At 43.2% G+C, this 16,735-nt stretch overlaps 3 protein-coding genes across 3 annotated transcripts; 2 read left to right on the forward strand and 1 right to left on the reverse strand.

The window, feature by feature from the left end:
- The first annotated feature begins 252 nt into the window (after nucleotides 1-252).
- LOC111605341 lies at nucleotides 253-13,655 on the forward strand. The gene is made up of 2 exons (XM_023323814.2): nucleotides 253-374; nucleotides 10,598-13,655. Exon 2 carries the CDS (start codon nucleotides 10,614-10,616, stop codon nucleotides 13,560-13,562), a length of 2,949 nt encoding a protein of 982 aa, XP_023179582.2. The 5' UTR covers nucleotides 253-374; nucleotides 10,598-10,613; the 3' UTR covers nucleotides 13,563-13,655.
- LOC111605340 (WD repeat-containing protein 7) lies at nucleotides 3,221-8,106 on the forward strand. The gene has a single exon (XM_023323813.2). The coding sequence runs from the start codon at nucleotides 3,458-3,460 to the stop codon at nucleotides 8,033-8,035; it is 4,578 nt and encodes a 1,525-aa protein (XP_023179581.2). The 5' UTR covers nucleotides 3,221-3,457; the 3' UTR covers nucleotides 8,036-8,106.
- Nucleotides 13,656-14,043: 388 nt separating the features above from the next.
- Nucleotides 14,044-16,662, reverse strand: LOC111605306 (translation initiation factor eIF-2B subunit epsilon). The gene is made up of 6 exons (XM_023323763.2): nucleotides 16,481-16,662; nucleotides 16,260-16,384; nucleotides 15,056-16,122; nucleotides 14,759-14,995; nucleotides 14,404-14,690; nucleotides 14,044-14,336 (listed from the first exon to the last, which is right to left on the reverse strand). Exons 1-6 carry the CDS (start codon nucleotides 16,571-16,573, stop codon nucleotides 14,115-14,117), a joined length of 2,031 nt encoding a protein of 676 aa, XP_023179531.1. The 5' UTR covers nucleotides 16,574-16,662; the 3' UTR covers nucleotides 14,044-14,114.
- Between the last annotated feature and the right edge of the window lie 73 nt (nucleotides 16,663-16,735).

Here is a 16,735-nt window from a genome sequence, read left to right on the forward strand (position 1 = left end):
CATAATGAACACTTTAACATGTAACATTCAGCTGACTAAGCTAGTGACAATGCGCATTCATATGAACTACTTGCGTTTTTGTATGATTAGTTCATTGTCAAAAAGACATTATTAAACATTCATTATAAATTAAAATTATTGCTTATAAAATTAAAATATGTTGATATTTTTACATTAACAATTGTGTTATCAAATATTTAAAATTTTCGATAAGTCGATATTTAAAAGGTGAGCAACTCTACACCACAACACTCATCGCTGATTTTCTTTTCTAGCCGCCATTCAAAAGAGTGTGTGTCAAGAGAATTTTGTCAAAAATTTAAAAGAAAGTGGCCTAAAAGTTAACAACAAGTATAACACAACTTTATTGGAAGGTAAGTACACTGTTTTGCTTAGCATAAGCTATTCTATAGTGATTTGATCGTTGGCAGTTACATGAAATCAGCAGCAACAGCTACCTTCGTGTTGACTAGCGTGTGTTTATTTATTTACATATGCGTATCTATATATAAATATATGTTTCGTGACTATTAAGACCAGCAGTTTACAACAAAAGCGGGAGCAATTCTATATTTATAGTTAATATACGCAAAATAACTGAATTCGTGTTTGACAAGCGCATGTACTTCGTTGAGTGTGTTGTCCGTTGGACAATAGCTAACGACGTTACGATTCATTCACGTGTAATCGCGGAATTAAAGGTGTTAAGAGTACATCATATACGCGTAACATACATATAAATCATTTGATTAGCTCATTATGTACTCTAAGACTGCCAAAAACACTGAAAAACATTAACATTTAAGCTAAATATCAAAATTAAAGTGTAGAGTTGTCACCCATTTGAAAATGGAATGAATGTATCGTATTTATTGGAGGTGGCGACAGCTCTACCAATTAATCGACAAATTTCAGTCCACGGTCGATATCTTCACTGCTTTTTCTCTGCTCAGCAGATTTTCGTGTGCACCAAAATATAAAAATAAAAAAAATATATATATATATATAGAAAAACAAATAGAATATACAAAGTGAAAACCAAGTGATAGTTGATGTAAACGTATATGCTTAAAGTCAAATGGTACAATAACAATTTGTACGAAAGTGTTATAATATAGCAGCGAAAACCCCTAATGGGAAAAATAGTATAAATACATATGAGAAAATCGCTAATAGCGATAGCAATAACAAAAAGAGCAACAACAGCAGCGTGTGTATATATGTGTTGTGTCTGTGTGTGTGTTGTAATTGAACGGATAGCGATAGCAACACACGGTGCCCAGCAGTAAAAAGCGAAAAAAAAAGTTCGGAGTGTATTCAAATTAGAATCGTAAGACGGCGGAGACGACGACATTCCATAATTGTGCTGCGTAATCAACACTGATTTACAACACTGAAAATGCAGTACACGGATCAGGATCAATAGCCCCTACAAAATACCCAAAAAGAAAGAAACAAATCCGAGCGTATCGAACGAACAGCGAGGGAGGAGTTTATCACGCGCTAGCCAATACGGAAACAACAACAACAATAGCAAAATGTTAGCTAAATGCTAAGTTATCTACAATTATTATTTATTGGCGGGTCTACACTTCTGCTCTGTGTGTGCGCGCGTGTGTATGTGTGTGTGTGCGCAACCCAATTGGGCAGCCTTTTAATACTTTTTATTTCAATACTTTTATTTCAAATGCATAAGCACGCGTCGTCATCCAATTAATTTAGCATATTATAGAATTTCATGAGCGCTCTGCTCCATTTGCGGTAACCATATTGTTTTGGTTATTGCAGCTAATTGCCCACATCGTAGAGCCTGCTGACGTATATACATACATATAAACAGACAGATAGACTGCTATATGTATATACATATTTACACACATGTCACATTGTCCACTCGCTGCTCCATCCGTTGGTCCGGCATCGCAATTGGCACACTTGCCATTTACTTACTCTATTGTCTTACAACACACACGTATCGTGTATATATATTGTCTTTATTGTCTAGAAATCAACTCGAAGCGTAGTTGTTTTTCGTTTGCTTTTTACATTTTTTTCATCCTGGTCACATATTGTTTGCCTAAGGGGGTCGGTGGGAGGTTTTTTTTTTTACCACTCAAGGTTGTCTCCAGCGCCTCAATTGTATAACATAATTCTGTTTGTCTGGGTGTGTGCGTGCGTGTACTCTGTTTATCTTTTGATATTCAATACACTGAATTTGCAATCTCTTAAGTCTCTACAGTAATCTATCTATATAGTGCACTTTAGTTGAAGCTTAGAAAAACATATGCTAATGCAGCTACAGCAAAATTATTTCACTGCTTCCTACAGTTGCTTATGTCAGTTAAAAACTAATAAACGACTTAATTTAAATGCTGTTATTGTTAATGAGCTAGTGGAGTGTGAAAAAATATATATATTATTTCAATTTCAACTTAAAGTGTGACTCACTTGCCATATGCAGTTAATTGTGCATTCCCCTTTGCGTCGTATTCGTAAACATTTTCACAGGCACCGCGTACATAGTACGTTTTATGGCCTTTGTGCCAGCTTGTATTGAATAATTATGTAATGCATAAACTTTATTCTCTATTTCGTACTCTCTTCGTAAACAATTTACTGTCTGCTTAGATTTCTATCATATGCATGAACTTATCTCGGTAAAACTTTTTTATATCAACACAAACATTTTGATTGTATTGAGACGTTCTCGAGATTAGCGTTAACCGCAACAACTTACATTATTATCAGCTTTCGCAGTACTATCAGTTAACATTCTATTTCCGTAGGTGCGTTAGATATCAGATTCTCTTTGCTTTAGATAAGTTTGTATTGCGATTCAGTTCTACATACAACATATATGTATATGAGACAAACAAAGAAAAAGAAAATAAAGCAGATTAAAATTTCATTGAGCTGAAATAATACACATAACATTTTATCATGTAGTCCACATCGAATGCTTACTGTATGCTTTTATTCAAATATAAAGTGTCAAATTTCATTCTAAAATTCCGAATATATCGCTTTTGAGAAAGGGCAAAAATGAAACAGGGCTGATAATTATTGATTTGGTGTGCTATCAAGAATGTTTACTGTATGTTTACACACGCGCACGCACGCACGCAATTACAAGTGTAGGCCCCGCCAAGAAACGGTGTGTGGTGAGCCAATGTTTACTAATAAATTCTTACAGAGAACAGCAATCACCGCGGCAGCAGCAGCAGCAGCAGCAACAACATCATCAACAAAAACCACCATCACACAAATCGAAATTGATATTTGCAAAATATTCAAAAACACTCACACTCACACACAGAGGGAAGGACAAATACATCATAGAGCGAACATAGGCAACGTCAGCGGAGGAGGAGGAGGAGTCGGTGTTGGTATTGGTGTCGGTATCGGTGTTAGTGACGTGGTTAGTGGTTGCATCACTCCAAAGATACCATAGATAATCATGGTCAGTACGAATCTGGTGGTGCCTGTGGTGCTATGGGGTCCCACAGCGCCGACACATTGCATATCGAGCGTCTTTCTATCGGATGATCAATGCACACTGGTCACCGGCTGCTACGATGGGCAGATCTGTCTGTGGCAAGTGGAGTCAGGCCCATTAAAGATGTCACCGCGTTGCCTGCTTGTTGGACACTCAGCGCCTGTGTTGTGCCTGGTGCGTGCCTCCCTGCTACCGGAGAATAATTTTCTCGTTAGCTCGTCGGAGAACGGTGAGATGTGCACCTGGGATCTGATCGATGGCAAATGCACTGAGGCTGTCAAGTTGCCACAAGTTCATACACAAATCCAAAGTTATCACACGGCCAACAGCGAGGATGTGCGTCTCTTCTGCATTGGCTACTATGCTGAAATTATGGTCATGGATCCATTTAGTCTCGAAGTCATTTATGTGCTGAGCTCTAAGGTGAAACCGGACTGGATTTCAGCCATACACGTGCTACGTCCAATGCGTCGCAAAGATGATGTCGTACTGGCCATCACCACCACCGGCACTGTCAAGGTCTGGACCTTGACGGGCAATGAGAACAAGCATGCGGAGCCCATATACGAGAATGAATCTAAGGAGATACGCTGCTTGAATGCTATTACCATGAACTGTTGTGCTCAGAATCAGCGCACTGTGCTCCTCGTCTGCACCAAATATTGGCAGATCTATGATGCTGGCGATTTTACGGTGCTCTGCTCCGTAATAGCGCCTGCTCGCGAACGTTGGCAGGGCGGCGATTTCATAACCTCTGATCGTGTTATGCTATGGACGGACGAGGGCAAAGGGTATTTGTATAAATTGCCAGCAAATTGTATACCGGACAATAGGGAATTCCACTCAAAGAGCGTCGTTCGCGATGCGCCCTATCTGTACTATGTGCTGCAGCATGCCGGCGATAAGGTGCTCTCCTGTCCGCCAGCGATGAAACTCTTAATGGGTCAACAGACACATTTTTTGCTACGCGGCGATTCTGAAGGTTATATTTCGGTGTGGAACGTACCTGAGGTGCCGTTGGATAATATTAGCATATTGCAAGCAAAGCAAATGCCGCCGCGCATACAGAAGCCGCATGTCTGCACCTCGCTAGTGGAGGCCTGGTCGATAATGGATCCTCCGCCCGTGGGCATACTCGATCAGCTGTCACGTATCACCGAGTCCCCGGTGAAGCTCACGTCGAGCATTTATCTGCCACAGCAAAGTCGTTTGGTCATTGGACGCGAGGATGGTAGCATTGTCATTGTGCCGGCCACACAGACGGTTATGATGCAATTGCTCGTAGGCATTAAGCAGAATTTCAGTGATTGGCCATCTCATCAGATACTCTATGGGCATCGCGGACGTGTCAATTGTTTGCTTTGCCCCTCCATGGTACATCCACGTTATGAGAAATCCCATTTACTTTCCGGTGGCATTGATTTTGCGGTCTGCCTCTGGGATTTGTATAGCGGCAGTCTGTTGCACCGTTTCTGTGTCCATGCGGGAGAGATAACTCAGCTGCTGGTGCCGCCCGAGAGTTGCAGTCCACGCATCCTCAAGTGCATCTGTTCGGTGGCCTCGGATCATTCAGTCACCTTGGTTAGTTTACAAGAACGCAAATGCGTTACGTTGGCCAGTCGGCATCTATTTCCGGTTGTGACCATTAAATGGCGTCCACTCGATGATTTTCTCATTGTCGGCTGCTCCGATGGCAGCGTCTATGTTTGGCAAATGGAAACGGGTCACTTGGATCGTGTGCTGCATGGCATGTTAGCCGAGGAAGTGCTTTCAGCTTGTGATGAGCAGGCTTTGGAGGATGGTGGCAGTGGAGGCGGTGGTTCATCTGGCACTGCCGCCAATTCAGCCAGCGAAATGGGTATGGCCAACCCGGCAGTGCATTTCTTCAGAGGACTCAAGTCGCGCAACATGAATGCCATACGGCATGCCACACAACGTGGCATCCATCAGTTGCAACAGCTACAGGGTCACAATCAAGGCAACTTTGATTTCCTGATGAAGCATCGCAGCAATCCGCTAGTCATACAGGGCTTGCGTACCAATCCCAAGGATGCGGAGAGCCACATACTCTTCTTTGACATCGAGGGATTGATATTTGAGTTGCACAGTGAGGAATATGCGCAGATGACGCCAGCCACGTTGGAGGCGTTGGGTGTGCACCTGCAGAATCCCAAAGATGGGAAATCGATGCATATTGATGCGAGCAAAAAAATTGGCGACTTCTTTAGCAAGGTAAAGAATAAGGCTGTTGATGTTGAGAAGATACTTAAGGACAAGGATAAGCATGGACTTGTCCAGAAGTTCAAGGAGAAAACCGAAATTGTAGAGAAAAAGGTGCAGGCCAAGGTGGAGAGCCTGCAGAAGGCCGTGGAGACGCACGATGAGCAGCCACAAGATCTGAAGAGTAAGATTGCATCCAAAATGGAGGTCACCCATGTTATGGAAGTGGCCCAGCTGCTGCTCTCACTGCTGCATTCCTGGGGCCTAGATCCGCATCTGGACAAAGTCTGCGAATCGCAATTAGGCCTACTGCGTCCTATTGTACCCATCTCATACGGTGTTTTGTCCAAAGCAGGCTATATGTCATTACTATTGCCCACATGGCAAAATAACTATGCCATACCACCAGGACTACTCCAATTACCCTCCAGCTCCAAGAAGCGTATGCTGCCTGAGGAATTGCAGCGCCTGGAGCATTTGACAGCCATTTTCACATCGCGTCTGCACTGGGAGCTAAGCACCACATTGACATCAAATCATATACTGGCATTGGTGGCCATGTCCAATACGCTGATGTCCATGAGCGCTGCCTCGTTCCTGCCAGACAGCGAAAAGCATAAGAAGCTGCAGCGCCTAGCTCAGCGGGCCGAGTCAACGCTAAGCAATGAAGAGGAGCGCGAAGAGCTGATCGCTCATCACACTTCACAGATCAAACAGGGCTGGAGCCTGTTGTCCACACACCATTGCTTCCTACTGCCCGATAAAATTGAGGCATTGGAGCCAAAGAAGTTCAAGCGCCCGCAGGTGGAGATGATGGTCAAGCGCTGGCAGCACCATTGCATCGAGATACGTGAGGCAGCGCAGCAAATATTGCTGGGCGAACTCACTCGTATGGGCAAAAAAGGACGCAAACAGCTAGTCGAAAGCTGGGCACAGTATTTGCCGCTCTACACACACACCGAACCTATTGTGGGTGCTCAGCAAGTGGCGGCTATGACGAACAACCAGGCGGGCGGAGCCGGAGGTTCTGGTGGGGGTGGTGCTGCTGGTGGTACCAACTCGTCAATGGGCAACGGAAGCAGCTCGATGTCGGGCGGTCAGGGCATGTCGGCTGGTGGCACCGGTGGTGGCTCTAGCGATCAACAGGAGGAAGACTATGAGGAGGAGGAGGAGGAGATCATACGCAAGCCGTCCAGTCTGTCGGAGCTAAAACGGAAACAGACCACCGCTGTCATCCTGCTGGGCGTGATTGGTGCTGAGTTCGGACAGGATATTTCACAGGAATCGCCCAATCATCGCGGCAGCATTAGCCTTGGTCACGCCAGTAGCGAAAGGCGCAAATCCTCGGTAGTCGAAGGCTTCGGAATCGCCAACAATTTGGCTCGACTTACCTCCATGGCGCTAGCTCATCTACTGTATGCACCGCCATCACCTAAGCTACCACAATATACGCCATTGCGTCGCGCGGCCATTGATCTGCTGGGACGTGGCTTTACCGTTTGGGAGCCCTACCTGGATGTGTCCAAGGTGCTGCTAGGCCTACTGGAGATATCCTGTGAGGGCAAGGCGGTGCCAAATCTGAACTATAAATTACCATTGACACCACAGGCCGATGCCTGTCGCACCGCCCGCCATGCACTGCGTCTGATTGCCACAGCACGGCCAGCGGCATTTATTACGACAATGGCCAGAGAGGTGGCTCGATATAATACGATGCAACAGAATGCCCAGTCGATCAATACACCTTTGACACAATCAGTTCTGTACAAGGCCAAGAGCGAAATATTACAATGCGTTGAGATGTTGATCGATAAGATGCAATCGGAGATAGCGGGTCTATTAGTGGAAGTGATGGACATCGCGCTTCATTGCGTTGATAGCAATGAGCTAAAGGGACGCGGCTTGGCCGAGCTATGCCCGGTTATATGTAAATTCAATCAAATTTCGCATTGCGGCCAAACGCGACGGATCGCTGTTGGTGCCAATAGCGGAAATTTGGCCATATACGAACTGAGGCAGAACAAGTGCCAAATGATTCCTGCCCATACGCATCCGATCACTTCGTTGGCCTTCTCGCCAGATGGCAAATACCTGGTGTCCTATTCGTGTGCCGAGAATCGCTTGTCCTTCTGGCAGACAAGCACCGGCATGTTTGGCCTAGGTCAATCGCAGACGCGCTGCACCAAGGGCTATTCCACGGCTCCTATACCGGATGTCTCGCGGCTCAATCCGATGCGTTTGGCTAAGCTCGTCTGGATTAATAATCGAACCGTGACGTTGATGTTGGCCGATGGCTCGGAGACGCGTTTCAATGTTTAAAATTGAAACGCGAGCGATCAACGAGTTTCATTCAAAACAACTATCGATAGCGGCTTATCGATAAATAAACAACAAAACAGCAAAAAAAAAACAATCGTTATCAATATATCGATCAACATACAATGGTTATCGACCATCAGTTATTGGTTTAACGATTTAGCGAACATTTCACTCGGTTTTGTGTTATCGATAACTACTTATCGATTGTCCCAAATAAAACGAAGTCAACGTCGTTAGGCCACATACTGAGCAGCCGAGCTGCATACTTTTTAGGCAATCAACAACGCGGGCTTCAAAAGCGAGCGAGACACGATCGTCAACTAAAACAATAAATAGAGAACAAAGCTTACAAACAAATAGAAAACAATAAAAACGAAAAGAAAAAAAAAAACAAAACAGATGAGAAATCGAGGTTTAAGAAAACGATGCGAAAACCTAATAGAAAACACTGTTATTTATTATGTATAATATATAAAAAGGCAAACTTTTATTTGTATATGTATTTTAATTGTATTTTGTGCGATTTTTAATGTTCTTTCTTGGCTAAAATTGTTTTAAAAAAAGCAACAAAAACAAAAAAGATAAAAACACTAAACGAAACTATTCCGATAACCAAAACAATTGAACCAACTCACATGCAATTAGGGTATTCCCTTGAGCACAATAAAAACAACTGAGTAGTTAATTTTACTTTTATTTGAATATAAACTTCTTTTTTTCTTAACATATTGCTTTGGTTATTCGGAATTGGAAAACTTTGCTGTTGAATATTTATGTAATTATACGATAAGCAAAATAAAAATGTTTGTTTTGTTAGTTAAAAAGTACATATAAACTATTAAAAAAAAGAAAGAAAAAAAAGCAAATAAATAATATCCAACTACAAATGGAATTGAAAACTAAGAAGCAAAACAATACCAATACAAACAAAGATTGAATGCTGTTATTACTTCCTATGCTATTCTAATTATTACTATTATTATTATTATTAAATACTATTATTATCGATATTGATATTTGTTAAACCTAATGTATTGTTATTATCTATCTACAACTATTTAAAAGAAACTTGTATTGCGCAATGTTGCTACTTTATATAAAAAAACCAAAACAAAAAAAAACTGAAAATTATTAATATCAATTTTTTTTATTTTTTTTTATGGAAATTGAATTCAAACGCTATATCTATTATTTTGTTGTTGATCATTTTTGCAATTAGCAAACTCTAAAGTTAAACAATAATTAATTAAACATATTCGAAACTTAAGAATATATTATATGCAAACAAAAAGCTTAGCAATATTACACACACACATACACACCTGTATTTATATATGTATGCTTGTATAGGTTTAACTACACACACACACTCTACTACTACACACATATATATACATAAATTAAATAAATTATATTTGTGCTTAATTTGAATTACTATATATGTGAGAATATATATGTATGTATGTATGTATGCGTATATTCGAGGTCCTTCAATCAAAGTATTACACAAAAAATGAAATAATGAATGAAAAAATTAATATAACAAATAATATATATGTATAGAAATATATATATATATATATTTATATATATACATGCAAGAAATAAAGTCAAAAAGCAAACATGAAATAAACGAGTTTTCCTTTCTTGTATATTTAACTTAATGTTAGAGGAATGCCCCAAATGGCAGCTGCGTATTCATGTAATATATATTCATAGTTGGAGGTGGACAAGTGCTAAATATATTGTAAGAAATTTACTTTTAGATCACCCTTTCTAAGGGAAGGAATCATTTTACTCTACGAATAATCGGTTGACAACCTGATAATTGTGTTTATTGGGGTATTTTGAGATTTCTACAACTTGACTATGATCATGCGAATGTGTGCTTGATAGTCTTCTGGATTGTTTCGTTGTAGCTGCCCATAAGAGTAGAACATAATTGGTCTTCAAGGGGTTTTTGTATTGTTACAGTTAGGTATTCAGTGTCCAAGTTCAGTTTAGTCTTTTAGCATCCAGATTTAGTTGATTTCCTTTCGGGTTTCGATGTAATTTCCATGTTAAACCTCTGTCAAGCAGAATTTGGAAGCTTCAAAGGGAGAATTTTCATAAATAACGTGATTAGGTCTCTATAGATGCCTTCTGTCCCTTGTATTGATTGTATAGAACAATCCACCCTCTCTTTCGGACCTTCCTCTTTCTTTCTATTCAATGTGATAAGTCTGTATAAATATAAAAAATATTTTCTGTGAAGATATTGTACGTAGATTTCATAAGAGCTCGGATCGGAGCACTATATTATATAGCTGATATAGTATGGATTAGCTAAACCGTATCTAGATAAAACTTAATGCCTCTTTATTTTATATAAAGCATCATATGAAATTGTGGTTTGTATTTTTAGATATAACTGAAAGCAAATTATATTTCCGTGTCAAATTATGGTATTTTATGTCTGATGTAGTTGGAATTTTTCTGATGCAACCTAAAAAGAAACAGCTGTATTTGTATTTTTTTATTTAAGAATGTTTGATCAACTGTTTTTTTTTTTTAATTTTACAGCAAGCAGACGGCGAAAATGCCCGAAACGGAGACCAGAAGCACCGGCCAGCGGGGTAGGCCGAGGAAGACAGCCGCTGCGTTGAGAAAGATTGCACGCGCTTCCAATGATGATGATGAGATAGTAGAGCCGAGTAACAAAACGCAGGGGAAGTCGCTTAAAGCGAACGAAGGGGGGCGTGAGCAAAAGCAACAGGAACAGGAATCGGTAGATGATTGTGACACCGTCGATGAGGAAGCTGATCTGGGGAATAACGAGGACGACGACGTGGAGGAGGAAGAAGCGCCCGATGACAGCAATGAGACGAGTGATACCGAGGAGGAGGTGGAGATGCCATCCTTTAGCCTGGCCACGCTCGGCCTGCAGCGTGTGGGCACTGTGCAGCCACCGAAACCGAAAACCCAAAAGGTGCACATACCACCACTCAATGCACGTGGCATGCCCGCCCGGATACGAAAGCGCAATCCGCTCTTTTACGATGAGAACATCATCAACGATGACAAACCGTTGCGCGTCAGTTTGGCACCTAAGAAGGCGTCCGCCCGTGGCTCTGGCGACAGTCCCAGCAAATTGCTGACGACACCTTCAAAAGTGCTCAAGAAGCGCAAGGGCGTCGTTTCACGTTACATGCGCTCTAATGATAGTGCCTCCACCTCAAACTCCAACTCGGGTGCAGAGGCCACTGACAGGCAGAAGAAAACACCGGGCAAGCAGCCATTAGGCTCGAATACACCAACAGCTGCTAGCAAGGGGCATCAGCAGCAGCAGCAGCTGCCACAGCTGGCCGGGCATCTGCGACCGGGTCGCGGCGCCACAAGCGGAGCAAAGAGCGCTGCGGCTGCTGCAGCTGCGGCCGCTGCTGAGGACGCTGCTAGGAAGGTTGAGGCTCAGGCGGTGGCCAACAAGCGCTTGGGTCAATCGATTGGTCTGCGGCTGCGCAACCTTTTGAAGCTGCCCAAGGCCCACAAATGGGCCATTGCCGAGTGGTTCTATTCGTACATCGATAAGCCGCTCTTCGATTGCAAATACGATTTCATGAACAATGTGAATGAGTTGGCTCCACGTCTCGGCACACGCAAATTGAATCGTCACGAATGGATCAACATTAGGCGACGCATGGGCCGCCCCAGGCGATGCTCGGCGGCGTTCTTTAACGAGGAGCGGCGGGAGCTGGAGCGCAAGCGTCAGCTAATGCGCACACTGCAATCATGTAAGTCCGGTGACCTGAAGGACACGCTGCTGGTAGCTGATATGCCAGAAAAGATACCAATGCCGTTGCCATTGGGCACCAAGGTGACGGCACGATTGCGTACGCCGCAGGACGGCATCTTTGCTGGGACGGTGGCTGCCTATCATTCGCTAAATGCCATGTATCGGGTGACCTTCGAGCGGCCAGGATTGGGCACACAATCGATACCGGACTATGAGATTGTGTCGGAGAACTTTCACGAGATGCTGCCGCTGCACAGCTTCACCAAAGACTTTCGGCCCAACTTGATGAGCATCTATCAGACCAATAATATGGGCTATACCACCAATCTGGGCTTCACCACCAATTTGGCCAGCAGCTATCAGGGCAAACGTCTCCCGCTTGGCGCTGCCGCCGGCAATCTCAACAGCAGCGGCAACAGCTCCTCTACTCCCCAAAAACATTTGGTCAACAACAATGCGGCGGCACGAAATGCGCTCAGCATGAAGCTAAATAAGAGTGATCCGCTGCTAGGACAGGACGCAATGGGTGAGAGTCCAATTAGGATGCAGCTAGTGCGACATCATGGCTATCCGACAAAGCTACTTGAGCATTTGGTTTTACTCCAGAACTATATTGCTTTAAAGGAGGCAAAGATTCAGCGGTTAACTGAAATGAATGCCAACGCAGAACTAGCAATGGGTGAGCTGATGGGCCAGGAAGATGTCGTTGCCGATCATAGTCGCCGCCAGCTGCGCGATGATTTTCAACGTCGTTATGCATCGAATATTATAACGATCGAGCGTATCAATGGGGATCTTATGTACGAGCTGACCAAGGTGCAGGAGCTGTCGAACAGCCTTACACGCAATCCCAATGTTCAAGCTATGATATCGCCGACTCTATTGCGCGAGGAATGTCGGGCCAAGGCCAGCCAAACTGTCGACGAGATAAACAAGGGCGTGGTGAAGAGCGAACGTATGATTACGCTGCTCAAGAATTTGACCACATTGCTGATTGTCACACAGAATTTGGACAGTGATTGGGAGGCGGCCGAAGTGAACAAAGTGCTCGAGGGTTGCATAGAGGAAGTGCGCAGCAATCTTGTCTGCAGCGCCAACAGCGAGGTTTTCCAGAAGAGCGTGCAGATGCGACTTGATTACATTGCTCTGACCATCAATCGGAACATTGAAGAGCGCAGCTTTAGTCAAGCATCCGCTAAGTCACCAAAGTCCCTCAAATCAGAGTCGGGTAAGACGGGCAGCGGCGCGAAAAGATCAGCTGCGGACAAGGATCACAAAGGGAAGAAATCGGCAAAAGAAGCAAAAGGGAAAGATGCGAAATCCAAACAATTGGATGAATCGGACGTGGAGCCAATGGATGTCGACAGTGATCTCGAAGATGAGCAGAATGACGATCAGGCGGAGAAAAAGGGCAATGAAAATGATGGGGATAATGCGGATGCTGATGTTGATGCTGATGCTGATGCTGATGCTGATGCTGTTGCTGATGAGGATGCAGATACAGAGGGAGATGCTCTGGAGGCGGCAGATAAGCTCGAAGAAGATGATGCATCTGAAAGAGGAGATGCTGATAACACTGATGATTGTGCCGATGACTCGCAAATAACAATCGAGTCGATGAAGGAGTCAGAAGACGAAACTCAATCGCATGATGAAAAGGATGACGATAAGGCAGACGAAGATATCATTCAAGAGGTGGGCACTGGCTGCGAGGAGTCCGACTCGCAGGAGGAAGACTACCAATTTGAAAAATAATGAGCAGCCAGGAGCAAGCAGCGAAACGTAGTTGTATGTACTTCTGTTAAGCCTTAGATACTTTTTAAACACTTTCCCCCCTCCCTGACCAGCCGGACGTCAATATTTAATATATAATATATAATATATATAAAATATAAATATATATATATATATATATACACATATATGTATATATATATATTATTACGTTACCTCTTTTTTTTTATTATTATTAATTCATTTTTTCTATTTGTTTGCATATATACAAATTATAAATATCGATTTTTTGGGATCGATTTACGGTCAAAAGATTATTGAGTACACGTCCCTTCTAGTTCATTATATTTCAATTGTAGATATTTCGATTGTTTATACATACATATATTAAAATTTGGATAGCATCCAGAAAATAACAATTGAAATATGTTTAAACTCTTTCGACTTTAAGCCCAAATTCTTGAGTGTCGCAATAAAAAACATTGTAACAAATAAACACAGATCGACTTTTAATTAATTGTATTTCGTTTATGCAAAGGAACACTTTTAGTCAGCTGGCTAATCATCACCATCCTACTCATCATCATCTTCATCGTCGTCGTCATCATCCTCGCTCGATTGGTTCAGCCAGTCGACAAGCTTGGCGAGACTGTGACGCAACGTCGCATGTTCTTGGACATCCAGTTGATCGTACCACTTGTGTATGGCATCCTCGGAGACGAAGTCTTTGTCGTACAGATAATGCACCACTTGGGAGATCTTTTCATGCACCAGTTTGTTTTCCTCGCAAATGTCCTGAGAATAATAAACATAACAGATAATTAATAAAACTACAAATAAAACAAGAAAACCGGTTGAGTACCTCCAAAGCCTTCAGGCAATCCATCATAGCATCTTCGCTCTTAATATAGTTAGAGACAACAGGTCCCAGTTGCTTGAAAACCGCATTGATGGCTACCAAAACGTTATCGTTAGCTGGCTCGATGATGCTCTCCATGGCAAAGACAGCTTTGACCACATTGAAATTTACCTCCTTGAGAGACATATTGTACGCATAACGCGAGGAGTTAATCTCAAGTATAAGAAAGTCCGGATTGGATTTCTCGCGATAGCCGCGCGTTAACGAGTCGATGACTTCTGAGAGAAAGACTGCAATGGCAAAGAATGGTAGTAAATCATCAATTTGTTGTTTTCCCTCTTTTGTGGTCAATGCTTACTGTTTGTATCGTCGGGCAGCGGAGTTGCTAAGCGAGATTCATCCTCGTTGTCATCGTCGTCACTGGAGTAGCTGCAATCGCTATCCGCGATTGCCGCATTCCGCAGGTCACACATTTTCGGTATGCAGAGAGTCGTCAGTTGTGACATCAAGTGGTCATCCGCATCGGAATCGTCCGGATCACCAGTTGTCAGATCATTAACTATGTATGCAGCTGGCCCAATGGATTCCAGTGCAACTGCAAAATAAATTCACATGAATTGAGAAGAGCAATTGAGGAATTGATTGAAGGCCTTACCCTGTTCAATCTCTCCGGTGCGCTGTGTACTAGGTGAGCTGGTGACCAGCGTATTGGCTAGCTTTGTGCTGGCGGGCAGGATGCACTTGGCACCCAATACGCAGCCTGCGCCAATGTCGCAATTCTCATTGATAACCGTACCAGAGCCTATGACGCAGTGCCGCAGGTGGCAGTTGTCTTGAATAATCACATCAGCCATGAGGAAGACATTATTGAGCACGCAGTTCTTGCCAATGCGGCAATTAGCGCCAATTACGCTGCAACTAATTGACGTGCCGGCATCCACATGGCTGCCTGTCTGTATAACAACATTCTCCTGCAGTGCCACTTTAGAGACGTTCGCCTCTTGGCTCTTGTAGATGTTGTCCTTGTAGAAAACATACTGCTGTTGCAGCTTATAGACGCCCATGTCGGGCACCAACGGATAGGCCCAACGACTTATAATGTCCCGGCTAACCAGCTGATAGGAGAGCCAATTGTTCACTTTGTGTGCATATTGGGCAGGCGGCAACAGTGCCACATAGATACGGCTGTCCAAGAGTTCCTCGTTAATAAGCAAGCCTCGAACAAAATCGTCGCGTGTTTGGAAATCGAAATTATCACTAAACAACGACAGCATCGATGGCGAGCCAATAGCAATTTGTGGATCGAGTAGATTGTGATGCAGCGTAACGCACGAATTGTTAAGGAACACATCAAGCGGTATCTGGTAACGTGTCTCCTTATGATTCATGCGCAATCGCTGATGATAATGTAGCCGAGTATTATGTTTATCCACAGCAATTAGGAGCTCATTGCCTGTTCGTTCATTGCTGCTGGCGCACTCCTTAAACACAAGCGTGGCGGCCGTACCTTTATCGAACTTTGCCATGCGCTTATGCTGTTCTAATACTGGACGCAGGTCTGCATTGGTCACCGTATCTGCGCCCAGTAGTATAAAATTGCCACGTATCAAAGCCTTAGCATCAAGATCCCGCATCGCATCCCCAAAGCAACGACAGCCTTCTCCGCCAATCACATGGACTGTCATCTTAAAGGACCACGAAGCATAGGTGGCGATGCCTCGTCTGCAAACAGAATACATATATATATATATATATATATACAAGTATATTTCAAGTCACTGTCCACAAACAAGTGGACGCTGTTGTGTGTTACAGATTGATTGTTGAAATAGGCAGACCTCAATTTGAAATTAGCTTACTTGATGTGGTCGCGTATGTTCTGCAAATAAAGGCTGGCATAAACAAATACCTCCTCGACGCCGCTGCGATTAAGCGCAATTAGAGCATAATCCAGCATGCTAACATTCACTAGGGGCAGCAGCGCCTGTATAAATGTATGTAAATAACAAATATATTATAGCAACGTGCGTGGCCAAACCCAACAGAAACAGAAACATTTAAATAAAACTCAAAATCGCACCATGGAGCCTTCGTCCGAAAGCGGTTTAAAGTTCCACACATTGTTGTCCGCTATGAGCACAGCCTGGACTATTTCCTTTTGGTATTGTGACATATTCCCTCTTTTTTTGTGAAATAGCCGCAAAACAACTTTGTGTGTGAGTGCAATGAAATTAAAGTTGATGGTGCTGCTGCTAACAGCACTGTCAGCTGACAGTGTTGGTTAACAGATTCATTTGATTGCGATGTAGCCCTGTGCTTGCGCTGGGGGCTATGT

The sequence above is a fragment of the Drosophila hydei genome, unplaced genomic scaffold (genome assembly GCF_003285905.1).
Source record: "Drosophila hydei strain 15085-1641.00,03,60 unplaced genomic scaffold, DhydRS2 tig00000418-arrow-arrow-pilon, whole genome shotgun sequence".
Taxonomy (NCBI): domain Eukaryota; kingdom Metazoa; phylum Arthropoda; class Insecta; order Diptera; family Drosophilidae; genus Drosophila; species Drosophila hydei.